This window comes from Solanum verrucosum, unplaced genomic scaffold (assembly GCF_900185275.1).
Source record: "Solanum verrucosum unplaced genomic scaffold, falcon-dt-bn FXZP01000186.1, whole genome shotgun sequence".
In the NCBI taxonomy this organism is placed as follows: Eukaryota; Viridiplantae; Streptophyta; class Magnoliopsida; order Solanales; family Solanaceae; genus Solanum; species Solanum verrucosum.
In genome coordinates, this window is record NW_026020262.1 from 702,260 (window position 1) to 717,300 (window position 15,041).

General features: G+C 33.8%; 1 protein-coding gene across 1 annotated transcript; it reads right to left on the reverse strand.

Annotated features, from left to right (window-relative positions):
• Positions 1-4,125: 4,125 nt before the first annotated feature.
• LOC125833500 (receptor-like protein kinase ANXUR1) lies at positions 4,126-4,703 on the reverse strand. The gene is made up of 2 exons (XM_049512659.1): positions 4,525-4,703; positions 4,126-4,456 (listed from the first exon to the last, which is right to left on the reverse strand). Exons 1-2 carry the CDS (start codon positions 4,701-4,703, stop codon positions 4,126-4,128), a joined length of 510 nt encoding a protein of 169 aa, XP_049368616.1.
• Between the last annotated feature and the right edge of the window lie 10,338 nt (positions 4,704-15,041).

The following is a 15,041-nucleotide window of genomic DNA, read 5'->3' on the forward strand; positions in this document are numbered from 1 at the left end:
TTGTATGAAAAAAAAAGGATGTTGTAAAAATAAGTATCCTAAAGAGTTTGTAGAACAAACAACTAAAGGAAAAAATTCATACCCAATTTATAGAAGACGAAATACAGCAAAAAGTGTGAAAATTAGAGGACACTTTCTTGATAACTCGTGGTTGTTCCTTATAATCCATATTTACTTTGTAAATTCAACTGTCATATAAATGTATAGATTTGTTCGGATATAAAAGTTGTTAAGTACATTTATAAATACATTTGCAAAAGACATGATAAAATAGCATTTCATATACAGACTAATGATGTAAACCTAGAGATAGATGAAATAAAAGAATATCAATCTGATCACCACCTGAAGCTGCATGGAGAATATTCTCTTTTCCTATTAGCAAAATGAGTCCAAGTGTATATCATCTACAACTACATCTTGATGGACAACAACTTGTTTCCTTCAAAAGTACCGACAACATTAGCAAAATTGCAAGTAATCCCATTATAAGAAAAACAATGTTAACTAAATTTTTTTTAATGAATAAATCAAACAAAGAAGCGATGGACCTAAATTTATTATATCGTTAATTTCTAGAACATTTTGTATGGTCAACAACAGATAAAATGTGGACACGTCACAAACGAGGTCATGTTATTGGACGTGTAGTGACATGTCATCCAACCGAAGGAGAAAGATACTATCTTAGACTTCTTTTAATGAACGTAAGAGGGCTAAAATCATATGAAGATTTGCGAACTATAAATGGAGTACATTATAATTCATTTAGGAAAGCTGCAGAAAAAAGAGAACTATTACTTTGTGATAATAATTTGGTAGAATGCATGTCTGAAGCTACAGGTTATCAAATACCATCCAGTTTAAGACAATTATTTGCTATGTTATTGATTTATTGTAATCCAACAAATCCTAGAGAATTATGGGAAAGATTTGAAAGCCCAATGTCTGAAGATTTCAAAAAAAGTTCGAACATAAATGTAAGAGAAATACGTTATAAAGTATTAAATTATATTAATGATATTTGTCATTCAATGAGTTGTGACATTAATGAATTTGACCTAATTTCAGAATATATCAAACCTTCATCAATAGCAAGAGAAGCTAAATAAGTTCATTATGAAAGAAATAGCATTGTTAGTGAGGAAGAATTATTATTAAAAAATAAATTAAACATTGAACATAGAAAGGCTTACAATATTATTCTTGATAGAGTATTGTCAAATAAATTTGGGGCATTCTTTATTGATGGTCCTGGTAAAAGTTTTGTATATCGTGCTTTATTAGCTACAGTAAGACACAAAGGATTTATAGCTTTAGCAACTTCAAGTTCTGGTGTTGCAGCTTCACTTCTTCTCGGAGGTCGAACTGCTCATTCTCGATTTTAAATTCCTATTGATGTCAATGAAAATTTTACTTGCAATATTAATAAACAAAGTTCACTAGCATCTTTAATACGAGATGCACGATTAATTTTATGGGAAGAAATTTCAATGGCAAAAAAGAAAATGGTTGAAGCGTTTGACTTACTTTTAAGAGATCTAATGGAAACAAATACGTTATTTGGTGGTAAAATAGTTGTTTTTAGTGGTGATTTCAAACAAACTCTTCCTATTGTTTGTGATGAAAAAAAGAAGATTTTATTCGTGAAAGTTTATTGTGTTCTGAAAGCTGGATTCAACTTGAAAAATTACAGTTATCGAAGAATATGCATGCAACTAAAGATCCTGAATTTTGTGAATATTTAATGAGAATTGGTGATGGAAAAGAAAAAACAAATGACCATGAAAAAATTGAAATTCATCATTCTCTTATTCCTTTTACTTCTGAAAAAGAATCTCTAAATCTTCTCTTTAGAAATACTTATCCTGATTTATACACATGTTGTACAAAAATTTCTTTTATTACTTCTCGTGCTATTCTAACAACTAAAAATGATTTTGTTGATGAAATAAATGACATATTGATCTCTCAATTTCCAAACATTGAAAAAGTGTATATTGCTATAGATGAAACTATTGATCCAAAGGATCAAAGTGAATATGAAGATTTCTCACACACTTTAAATCCTACTGGTTTACCTCCATACAAATTAACTTTGAAGAAAAATTATCCGATTATGTTATTAAGAAATTTAAATCCTTGTGAAGGTTTATGCAATGGGACACGCCTCATGTTATCAGTGCAACAATATCTAGCGGTGATTTTAAAAGTACACATGTATTTATTCCACAAATACCACTCATGACTTCAGAAGATAAAAAATTGCCTCTTCCTTTTAAGAGAACACAGTTTACTGTACGATTATGTTTTGCAATGACTATAAATAAAGCTCGAGGACAAACATTAGATTTTGTTGGTATATATTTACGCGAACTTGTCTTCTCTCATGGACAATTGTATGTTGCTTTATCAAGAGCCACAAGTTCTAACAGTGTCAAAATATTAATTAGACCACCTATAACTGACGAAAATAATGATCATTTGACATATAATGTTGTCTATAATGAAATTATTGAAAAGGCTTTTTCTTGAACTCTGTGCTATTATTTGCAATGGTAAATCTCATATACAACTTACTTATACTATATATATATATATATATATATATATATATATATATATATATATATATGTTTTTATTTTTATTTTATTTATCTATATTATAATATTGCTTACATTATACATTTACCTTTAGTTAATCCTCTTATAATGTATTTTAATTGCAGATATTTCAACATGGCGGAAAGATACACTAATATGATCACTCCAACTACTAAAGATTAAACCTGTAAAGTCCAAGTTGTTAATAAAAGTCGACCAAGAGACAACAAAGATAAAATCACAAAATACCAAGTCTTAATTATGCAAGATTAAGAGGTATTTATTTTTATTAATATATTATTGATTTTCAAAGCCTAACTTTAATTGAGTTAACTAAATAATCCATCATTTTATAATTTTACTTTAATAATATGAAAAATAATAAGATAAATTTTAAACTTTAACCAACTAATCAAACTTTTTACAAATTCTTTTACAGGAGAATCAAGTTCAGGCCATTATTTTCAGTACTGATATAACATATTTTGAAAAAGAATTTGCTCCTTTCAAGACTTACTTGGTATCTGTTGCACATGGTGAAATTACCACCTCTTGGATACGAAAATCCACCTAACAAATTCATTTGGACACTCGATAAAAACACCATTGTTGAACCAGTTGAAGAGGTCAAACCTCCAGAGGATCCATTACCACCACCAACACGACTAGCTCTTACCACATTTGACACTTTTGAGTATCAACCCAAAGAATTTGAATTTGGTATTTATAAATTTATTTAATTATTATTATTCACATAAAATCCAATTGTTAGTATAATAGAATATTTTTCATGATCTAATTATTCTTTCTTTATTTTCGTTTAATGCAAGATGTACTTGCCATTGTCATTAGTGGCAGTCCTTCAACAAAGACTGCAACTGGAAGACGAATTCAACAGTTTATTATCATGGACAAGCTGCAAGTATATATAGAATATCACTCTTGTCATTTATCTTTATATCTTATTACTTGTTTTTGGTCTTCTCCTCTTCCTATGTCATCTCCTCTATTATATATTTTTGTCGGCATACAAACTTGCTATGAAAAAACACAATTAAGCAAAAAAAATTAAAAAAATGTTTGAGGTGGCTAACTAAGAGCTTCTCTTGTATTTATAATTGTGTTGTGTACTCCCCTCAATAGCATCCGAGTACTTGATTTAATTGATATAAGTTTCTCAATCTTCTATGCTTAATATTGTTCATATAGATGCTACCTTACATGATTAAAAAAATACGTTGCTGTGTGATGAATAAACTTTTTATGCATTACGAGTCTATGACGAATAGACTGTCTGTATATTTGTTATTGATCCTTTAACAAGTTATTTTAACGCATATTCTCAGACAAAGCTAGCCATGATGGCATAGTGCACCACTTGTGGTTTGTTTGGCCATATGTTTGATCTTCACCATTGTATCTCCAAAGCCATTTCATAAGTAAGTCAGTAAACACAATCCATCATGCTCTTTGCTTAGTTAAGCAGTTTTTCAATTAACAAGATGATATTATTTGCCCTCTTTAGTACCCTTCCGTAAGAAATTTCGACGTTGTGTGCTCCTCTGACTCCTTACCGTTTTCGGCAACCGTTAATGATTTTGTATGCATAGCATAAGCATCATTAGCTTTCTGTTCTGCCACCATTTTTGGTTCTTCAGGATCACTTTTCAACTTAAGGCAGTACTCTGCTAGACTGACTTGTTCCTTTGGAAGACTAGCATTTAGAGCTGACCTTCCAAACATTTCTTCAAATAGGACAACCCCAAAAGAGTAGATATCAGACTTTTCTGTTAGTTGTTGTCTTCTGAAATACTCTGGATCCAAGTATCCAAAACTTCCCTTTACCATTGTACTAACATGAGTTTGTTAGAGAAAGGTCCCGTTTTCGATAGCCCGAAATCAGAAACCTTTGCCACTCACTTGTCATCCACCAAAATGTTTGTAGTTTTCACATCCCTATGGATGATAGTGTACATTGCACCAGTGTGAAGATAGTAAAGACCTCTAGCTGCACAAATGCAAATATCCAACCTTTGTTTCAATGAAAAGGGTGGCTTGTTATGCTTGTAAATGTGCTCTCTCAATGTCCCATTAGCCATGTAATCATAGACTAATATCATCTCATCATTCTCTTCACAAACCCCAATCAGTGAGACTAAGTGTCAATATGAATCTCAGTTTTTGATAACTTTAAATTCCCCTAAGGTACTGTTGACACCCAATTTTGGCCTAACATTTTCAAAATTCGTAACTTTTTAGTTTTATTTATTTAATAGTTCAAAATATTATTATTTTTATATAATTTTAAATAAGTTTATCGATCCTTGGTGAGCAATTATTGACCTTTACTAGTAGCCAGCACGGATTCCAAGAGAGGAGACAAGGTTGATTTGTCAAAGGGACATTTTGCCTTTTTTATGAAAATAAAGCATCACCTTTTCCCACCTACTTTTAGACACTTGTTAAAGCATCATATTTTCCCACCTACTTTTAGACTTTGGTAAAAGACATCAATTTTAGTCTTTTCTCCTGGGGCCTTGTCCTATTTCATTTTTAGGACTTTATTTACAGATGGTATAAGCCATTGTATGTAGTTCATTTGTGTAGAGAACACTTGGAGAAAGTTTTTCTTCATTCTAATTAAATTGTTATTTTTGTTAAATTACATTTTTTACATGTCATTAGTTACGTTGAACACATATTTTTAGTATTCACGTTTATTCGTCGTTAGTATTCATTTTGATATTTTGCACAATCTAAAAATTCATTCAAATATGGATAAGATATCATACACAAATATTTTATCAACCAACAATTTTGGGCCAGAGTCTCAACTCTCAAGCCCATGATTGGAGCCCATTGTATAACAATTTTCTATTTAAGTTTTACTGGGTCAAAAGAATTAGTGGGTGAATTTTTTTGGATTGGAAGAAAGAATTCAAAATGTATAAAAACCCTAATTTATCTTCCTAGAGCTGTCGCCACCACCCAAACCCCCTGTTCACTGCCTCCAAAACCCTTTTCCCATTGTTCATTTTTTTTCGCAAAGCAACCAGACCAACCACCTCCTGAAAATAGCAGAAAAAACTGGCGGAACTCGGAGCTAGAAGCTCGAGCAACCACCGCACACCACCATACCACCAGTGCTTACCCCCTTTTCCGTTTCCAGCAACCAAAATCACCAACAACAGCTCCACCACAAACCAAAACCCCCAACCAGAAACAAACCACCGCTCAACCACCATGATCTCCACCGAAACAACCAACAACCCCTCTTCCTTTACTCATTTTTTTTCGACTGAAACAGCCCCCAATCAACCCCAAACTCAAACTCCGACCAACAGCGAAATACGGTACTTCGACAAGCCAAAGCTTTGCCTAGCTACATATTTGTGCTCCGATGGATTGGATGGCAGCAACTCACTTCGTCGATATCGACATAAACTCCGGTGAGTAAATTTCGCATCAGATCCAGTCATCCGTCCGTCCTTCAATGGGTAAAGTATTTGTTCTGTTCCTTTATTTCTTGTGCAAAATATAGAGTTGATATTAATCTTAGTTTCGGATTTTTGTGACTTTTTGGTTGATTTAGGGTGTGTTTGGTATGAAGGAAAATGTTTTCCATGAAAAATGTTTTACTAGAAAATGTTTTCCTGGAAAACAAGTAGATTTTTTACATAACTTTCTCATGTTTGGTTGGTGAGTAGAAAATATTTTCCGAAAAAGATTTTAGTGTTTGGTTTATGAATGAAAAATGTTCTTGAGAAATATCTTTTATTTTTACTAGAGTAGAAAATAATTTTTGAAATTGAAAATATTTTTTAAAAACAAACTTAATTTTTTTTTCGGGGTGGGGGGCTTGTTGTGGGGCGGGATTGAGGGTAGGAGTGAAAAAATAAAAATTTGAAGATGAAAATATTTTTTAAAAAAAAACTTTAAATTTTTTTTGGGGGGTGGGGGATGGTAGGGGGCGGGGTCGAAGGTAGGAGTGAAAAAATGTAAAATATTTTTTAAAACAAACTTCAATTTTTTTGGGGGTGGGGGATGGGGAGGGTGGTAGAGGGGTGGGTGGGCGGCTGGAAGGGGATGGGGGGTAAAAAAATTAAAATTAAAATTAGCCAATGAAGAAATTACCGTCGATTTCCAAGGCCTTCCATGTTAATAAGACAAGTTTTTATTTTTAAGTTATTATTTGATTCATTTATTTTTATTCATATTTATTTATTACTAACACTTTTACTAAGTGTCTTTACAGGTACCCAAAGTTGCTTCCCATTGAAGCCATTCGAATGAAGTTCGAATTAAATTACTTATGCATTGGCTTGTATATATATCGATGTTAGGCAAACCTTAGGCCGTCTCTTATATTATTATTTTATTTTATTACTTGTGTATATTGCATGTTTGTTATACTTGTATATTATTTTTATCTCATCCTCAATTTGAAAATATGAATTCAGTCGGGACCCACAGTTGTGGATTTTGAAAGATGCTTAACACCTTCGCTTCGAAATAACTTGAACCCTTTACTTAGAATCTAATGGTTTCGTAGACATTTTTAATTGGTTTCCTAGTTTTTCCTAAAATTAGATAGCGACTCCTTTAAAACTTATTTTTCCTTAAAATTCTTTTAAACTTGACTTAATTGTTTATTTTTCGAGTCACCGCGACGTTTCTCCTTATTTAAATAATGTAGGGATGTAAATAGAGATTTTAACCATTATGAATTCATTTTTTCAAATCTAAGAGGTTTTTCTTTTATTGTGTTATATCTTACATGTTGTGTATTTTGTTGATTGTTTGTATGTTGTACTTGTGGTTTATTCATTACTTGTTAAATTGCTATAAACTGTCATTGCATTCATGACATCTTCCAACATGTATGTATAGTATATTAAAGAATGGTTTTGCGAAACCGCGGCCAAACTTTTCTATACTCAACCATTTTTCGAAATGATCGGCAATTTATTGGTTCGTCATGCATCCAATGGTTGTCGTGAGTTCCAACCTAAGTTGTCCGCTTGGGTTTCCGGTCTTTCAAAAGCTACTCTTAGTCAACTAGCGTAGAGCGAAACCAATTCCCAAATTTAGCGCATTTTGAACTAAGTTGACCCAACACCCAAGGTGTGTTGGGCCCATTAGAAGCCCACTTTGTGTTTGTTTGACCCATAATCAATAAAAAGACAATCATACTTATGTGTACCCTTGGCACAAAAGGGTCATATATTTGTATAGGACACTTAATAATTGTTTGTATGTTATGTGATATAATTGAGTTTATCTTCAATCAAAATAGTGTTTATGTGTTTGATTAATTTCTCATGTGATATTTTGCATTATCCATTATGAATACGAACTAACACTTTTACCTTTTGAATTTTTCTTCTTTTTATGCGAGAATTTGATTTATGTTCGAATCTAGAAGTAATTGTTCGTCCGGAGTGACGAGGGACAAGAGAACTCACGAAAAATGAGTCTTTGGATTTCACAAGACAATAATAACCCATCGAAAAGACAAATCAGGGGAATCTTTGACTATGAGGTCCCATTCATCTATTTTTTATACTTTGCATATTGGCCATACTTTCACACATTTCTCATAGTTTTGCAGGGAAACCATCCCCGACAACAGTCGGGGGATGGTGATTATAATCTATAGTTCTTGGGAATCATTAGGAGTATACACAGTTTGAAGAGACATCCACAAAAGAATACAACAAGTTGTTACTGTAAAAATTGAGAGAACACATTCAACAGATAGTACAAAGATCGACAGTTAAGAGGATACAATGAATCGCTCCAGGTTTGTCTAAATTTTGAAGCTATTTTATTCCATATCTGAACGAACTACGCGAACCTGATTCTCATCTCGGTGAGATACGTAGGCAACCCTTCTTAGGTTCGGTATCCATTTTTTCAATTTTCAAAAATAAAAAGTAGAATAGTTTGTGCATATTTTCAAAGTCATATCTGCATGAACTACGCACACATGATTCTCATCTCGATGAGATACGTAGGCAGACCTTCTTGGATTCGGTATTCATTCTTTCAAAAAAATTATTGTGTATATATCGTAAGAGTCATGTCTTCAACTCAGTTGGGACCAATGAAGTTAGGAGCATGTAAAAATATTTGATATGATGGAAAGGACTGACTTAGTGGTAAACCATAGATTCTTTTGGTACCTTTCATTTGTACTTTTGTGATACTTGAAAATTCTCTTGCATGCATTCAAGATAAGAATAAAGTCAACTTCATGATTTTATGTGCATTGTGTGGTGAGCTTTTAGATCAAAATTCAATTCCATCGCACTGTTGATCTAGAACTTGGCCTGAATGTCTATCGAGGTGAAATCCTGAGTAATGTTTGGTTTGGGAAAGGATTGTAGACCTTTTTTGACTTGATTGTGCCTTTCAAAGCCTACCAAGTGACATTAATCCCTAGTTTTCCCCATTTTGAGTCTAAAACCTTTTCTTTGGACAACCACATCTTAACCATTACCCTTCTGAGTGCTTACATGAACTATCCCTCTTTTGGCCCAACCTTCTTGAGCGCACCAAAGATGTGCAAATTACAAGAGAAGATCCAAGTTTGAAGTGATCAAAGGCAAATATATGAAGTCTCTTAAAGTCAAGAAAGCTAAAATGACTTCCACAGAAAGAAAAAAAATAGTTTGGAAGAAATAAAGAAAGACAAAAACACCCCTACTGAGTCAATGAAAGAAGAGAATGAAAATATTCCAAAAAAAGGGGAGAAAACCTCAAAAGAAAGGGGTGGGAAAAAGAAAGTCTTGATAAATAAGGACTCAAAAGAAGTCGAAACAAAATAAAGGAATGGAAAAATGGAAAAGCTCCAACGAACAAGGACTCAAAAGAAGTTGAAAAGGGGGGACCACGAAGAGGATCAGACGTCAAATGTGTATTAATCGTCAAAAGCACGAATTCACTATGACGCTCAAGAAGGAATTAAGTCACTCTCATCCCAAATATATATCTTACACGTCTCTAAGCCTACGTTACAAGACAATGAAAATCCATGCATGATCTCATTCCAAATGTTCTAACATTAGTGGAGATTTACATAAGGGCAAAACATATGGTATCACAGTTGCATGTGTTGAACATTCTTGCGAGTGTGAGTGCACTTTGAAAAATGTCCTCAAATCAAACGCTTCAAATATGTGTGAAATAGGATTTTTCTTTGTTGTGAGGGCACTTGAAACATGATGATTGGTACAATTCAAAACCTTTGTTTGAAGCAAAGTGAACAAATCTTGTTAATCCTTAAGTATGTTTGAGGTACCATTTGTAGTTGTAGGAGTTACTTGAATTCAAACTTAGTTAGAAATGAAAGAAAAAAGAAAAAAAAAGAAAAGAGAGATTTACATGCGATCCCAACTCCTGGTATCAATTGTAGTCAAGACTTAACTATCTCTTCACATTGTTTATTCTATGAAAAAAAAAAAAGGTGAACAAGCACCCACCCTTTAATATTTTTCAAAACATATTTTTATTTATTTAGATTCTTTCATTTGAAAAAAAGAATTTGCATTATTTTTTGGTTTGTTCATTGTAAAAATGACATTAGACTAATATCGTCAGTTTGAGACGCCTATTTTACTTCATTGGGTTGTCCATCCCCAAAATGTGACATATCTTTTGTCTATGCTTTGAATTTCGTAGGAATATTATTTTCCTATTTCATCATGTTCATATTGTACATTTTCTACTAATGATCTTGTTTCAGATTCATTAAAGTGTTCATCATCTACGGGATTGGAACTACATTTGACCTGATTCCTAGTTCAACAGGATATGTAGGCGCCACGAAGGCTCAGTCATATACCCAGTGTGATTTTCTTTTCTCCTTGTAATAAAAACTGGGACAAATTTTTTGATAATATCTCAAAAATTCATAATAAAGGTTCTATCTCCAGCAAGTCAAGATTGGAGATCATTTTGAGATTTGCCAAAAGTTCTAACTGGGACAGAATTTTTAAGGAAGACCTCAAAAATTCTAAAAAGTATTGTCAAAAGCTTGATAGTCAACTTCAAATTATCCATCATCACTTGAAGTTCAAAGTCAACTTGCAAATCTCCAGCATTGTCATGGCGAGCCAGCAGCTCCTCGTACAAATCCCCAATAAGACATAAGTCACAATAAACACAAAATGGTCAAGAGTAAAATGTTAGTTGCTCAAATGTGTCAAAGTGATCAGGCATTTTGTACACATTCTCTATTAAAGAATCTTTTCTCAAGGTTTCTTAATTAAGTCGCTAGATAAGGCAACATTGTGCCTATTAATTGTTCCTTTTCAAGTACATGAACATGTGAAAACATTGAGGCGATGACACTTCCAAGAATATTATCGAGCCATCCATCTCGTTACAGTTAACAATTATCGAGTCATCCACCTCATTACAATGGACAATCATCGAGTCATCCACCTCGTTACAGCTGGACAACCATCGAGCCATCAACCTCGTTACAGTGGACAATCGTCGAATCATTCATCATTGCATTTTTCATATCCCGAAAAGGTCATTACAGTTTTCATTTTGCGAGAGCGCCATTGCATTTTCATTCGCCGAGAAGGCCATTGCATTTAAGTCACATATATTCGGAGGTGAAGAATATGCACCATATTTATTCCACTTTCAAGTCGGAGGAAGCCTGCGTTGAAAGATATTTACATTTAAGTCACATCTATTAATAGGTGAAGGATGTGCACCCTATCTATTCCATATTCAAGTCGGAGGAGACTTGCGTTGAAATATATTTAATTTTAAATCGCATCTATTCAGAGGTAAAGGATGTGCACCCTATCTATTCCGCGTTCAAGTCAGAGGAAACTTGCATTGAAAGATATTTCCATTTAAGTCGCATCTATTCGGAGGTGAATGATCTGCATCCTATCTATTCCATGTTCAAGTCGGAGGAAACTTGCATTGAAAGATATTTGCATTTAAGTCGCATCTATTCGGAGGTGAAGGATGTGCACCATATCTATTCCATGTTCAAGTCGGAGGAAACTTGTGTTGAAAGATATTTGCATTTAAGTCGCATCTATTCGGAGGTGAAGGATGTGCACCATATCTATTCCGCGTTCAAGTCGGAGGAAACTTGCGTTAAAAGATATTTGCATTTAAGTCGCATATATTCGGAGATGAAGAATGTGCATCCTATCTATTCCACGTTCAAGTCAGAGGAAACTTGTGTTGAAAGATATTTGCATTTAAGTTGCATCTATTCGGAGGTGAAGGATGTGCACCATATCTATTCCACGTTCAAGTCAGAGGAAACTTGCGTTTAAAGATATTTGCATTTAAGTCTCATCTATTCGGAGGTGAAAGATGTGCACCATATTTATTCCACGTTCAAGTAGGAGGAAACTTGCGTTGAAAGATATTTGCATTTAAGTCGCATCTATTCGGAGGTAAAGGATGTGCAACATATCTATTCCATGTTCAAATCAGAGGAAACTTGTGTTGAAAGATATTTGCAGTTAAATCGCATCAATTCGGAGGCCAAGGATGTGCACCATATCTACTCCACGTTCAAGTCGGTGGAGACTTGCGTTTAAAGGTATTTGCATTTAAGTCACATATATTCGGAGGTGAAGGATGTGCACCATATCTATTCCACGTTCAATTCAGAGAAGACTTATGTTGAAAGATATTTGCATTTAAATCGTATATATTCGGAGGTGAAGGATGTGCACCCTATCTATTCCATGTTCAAGTCGGAGAAAACTTGCGTCGAAAGATATTGTTAAGTCGCATCTATTTGGAGGTGAAGGATGTGCACCATATCTATTCCACGTTTAATTCGAAGGAGACTTGCGTTGAAAGATATTTGCATTTAAATCGCATCTATTCGGAGATGAAAGATGTGCATCCTATTTATTCCACGTTCAAGTCAGACGAAACTTGCATCGAAAGATATTATTAAGTCACATCTATTTGGAGGTGAATGATGTGCACCCTATCTATTCCACGTTCAAGTCGGAGGAAACTAATTGTGTCGAGAGATATTGTTAAGTCGCATCTATTCGGAGGTGAAGAATGTGCACCCTATCTATTCCACGTTCAAGTAGGAGGAAACTTTCATCGAAAGATATTTGCATTTAAGTTGCATCTATTCGGAGGTGAAGGATGTGCACCCTATCTATTCCATGTTCAAGTCGGAGGAGACTTGCGTTGAAAGATATTTGCATTTAAGCCACAGCTATTCGGAGGTGAAAGATGTGCACCTTTGTCTATTCACGTTGAAGTCGGAGGAGGCCGTCGTTAAAGGATATACATTTAGATCCTACCGATGGATCATTTTCATTCGTCCTACCGATGGACATACATTCATATCCTACCGATGGATCATTTTTATTCGTCCTACCGAAGGACATACATTCATATCCTACCGATGGATCATCTTTATTCGTCATATTGTAAGAGATGCTACCTTTTTCTTTAAATTTTGTCTCTAATAATGAGTTTTATCTTTGTCTTTTTGAGAACATCCAACAGAATGCATTCTCAATTATGCCATAGGTGGGGACTACGTCAACAAGGACGCAACACAACGTGGAACCTTTTGGAGGCAAGTCCAAGATCAACTTCCACCACATTCCAACCGCACTTTTATATAAAGGTCATATGTTCAGCCAAAATCGGGTTTGTCAATTTTCGTTGTCCATGATTTCTTTCATGAATCATATCCAACGAAAGGGACAACTGTTGACACCCAATTTTGGCCTAACATTTTCAAAATTCGTAACTTTTTAGTTTTATTTATTTAATAGTTCAAAATAATTTTTTTTTATATATAATTTTAAATAAGTTTATCGACCCTTGTTGAGCAATTATTGACCTTTACTAGCAGTCAAAACGGATTCCAAGAGAGGAGACAAGGTTGATTTGTCAAAGGGACATTTTGCCTTTTTTATGGAAATAAAACATCACCTTTTCCCCACCTACTTTTAGACTTTTGTTAAAGCATCACCTTTTCCCATCTACTTTTAGACTTTTGTAAAAGACATCTTTTTTAGTCTTTTCTCATGGGACCTTGTCCTATTTCATTAAAACTTTATTTACAGATGGTATAAGCCATTGTATGTAGTTCATTTGAGTAGAAAACACTTGGAGAAATTTTTTGTTCATTCTAATTAAATTGTTATTTTTGTTAAATTGCATTTTTTACATGTCATTAGTTACGTTGAACACATATTTTTAGTATTCACGTTTATTCGTCATTAGTATTCATTTTGATATTTTGCACACTCTAAAAATTTATTCAAATATGGATAAGATTTCATACATAGATATTTTATCAACCAACAATTTTGGGCCACAGTCTCAACCCCATAATTTGAGCCCATTGTATAACAATTTTCTATTTAAGTTTTACTAGGTCTAAAGAATACGTGGGTGAATTTTTTTAGATTGGAAGGAAGAATTCAAAATGTGTAAAAAACCCTAATTTATCTTCCTAGAGCTGTCGCCACCACCCAAACCCCCTGTTCACTACCTCCAGAACCCTTTTCCCATAGCAACCAGACCAACCACCTCCTGAAAACAGCAACAAAATCCGGCAGAGCTCGGAGCTAGAAGCTCGAGCAACCACCGAACATCACCATACCACCAGTGCTCACCCCTCTTCCGTTTCCAGCAACCAAAATCACCAACAACAGCTCCACCACAAACCAAAACCCCAAACCAAAAACAAACCACCGCTCAACCACCATGAGCTCCACCGAAACAACCAACAACCCCTCTTTCTTTACTCTTTTTTTTCGACTGAAACAGCCCCATCACCCCCAAACTCAAACTCCGACCAGAAGCGAAATACGATATTTCGGCAAGCCAAAGCTTTCCCTCGCTGCATCTTTGTGCTCCAATGGACTGGAGCTGGTAGCAACTCACTTCGTTCCTTCAATGGGTAAAGTATTTGTTCTGTTCCTTTATCTCTTGTGCAAAATATTGAGTTGATATTAATCTTAGATTCAGATTTTTGTGACTTTTTGGTTGATTTACTCGTTATAGTTGTTTACTATCATTATTATTTTATTATTTTGGTGGTAGAGCTTTAATTATTTTGGTTTTGTCCAGATATTGCTATTTAATGTGGTTTATTGATTTTTTAAAAGATGTTATTTTGTTGGTGTAGTAGTGAATTTTCGTTTGACTTGCTTAGTGTTATTTTTCTGTAACTTGAAAAGAATGTTTGCAAAGCCATCATTAGATTATTTGAACCACTGTTTAGTTTATTTTGATTCATTTGTTATGGTTACTCTTAATGTTATCATCTTATTGTCTATATTATTCATTAGGATTGTAGTATAATTTTGTTGACTTACATTTTCTCAGAGAACTTGTTTTGTTTGTTATTAATATTCATTTTGTTTGTTCATTCTTTATTAGCGAATGATAAAATCTCTCCG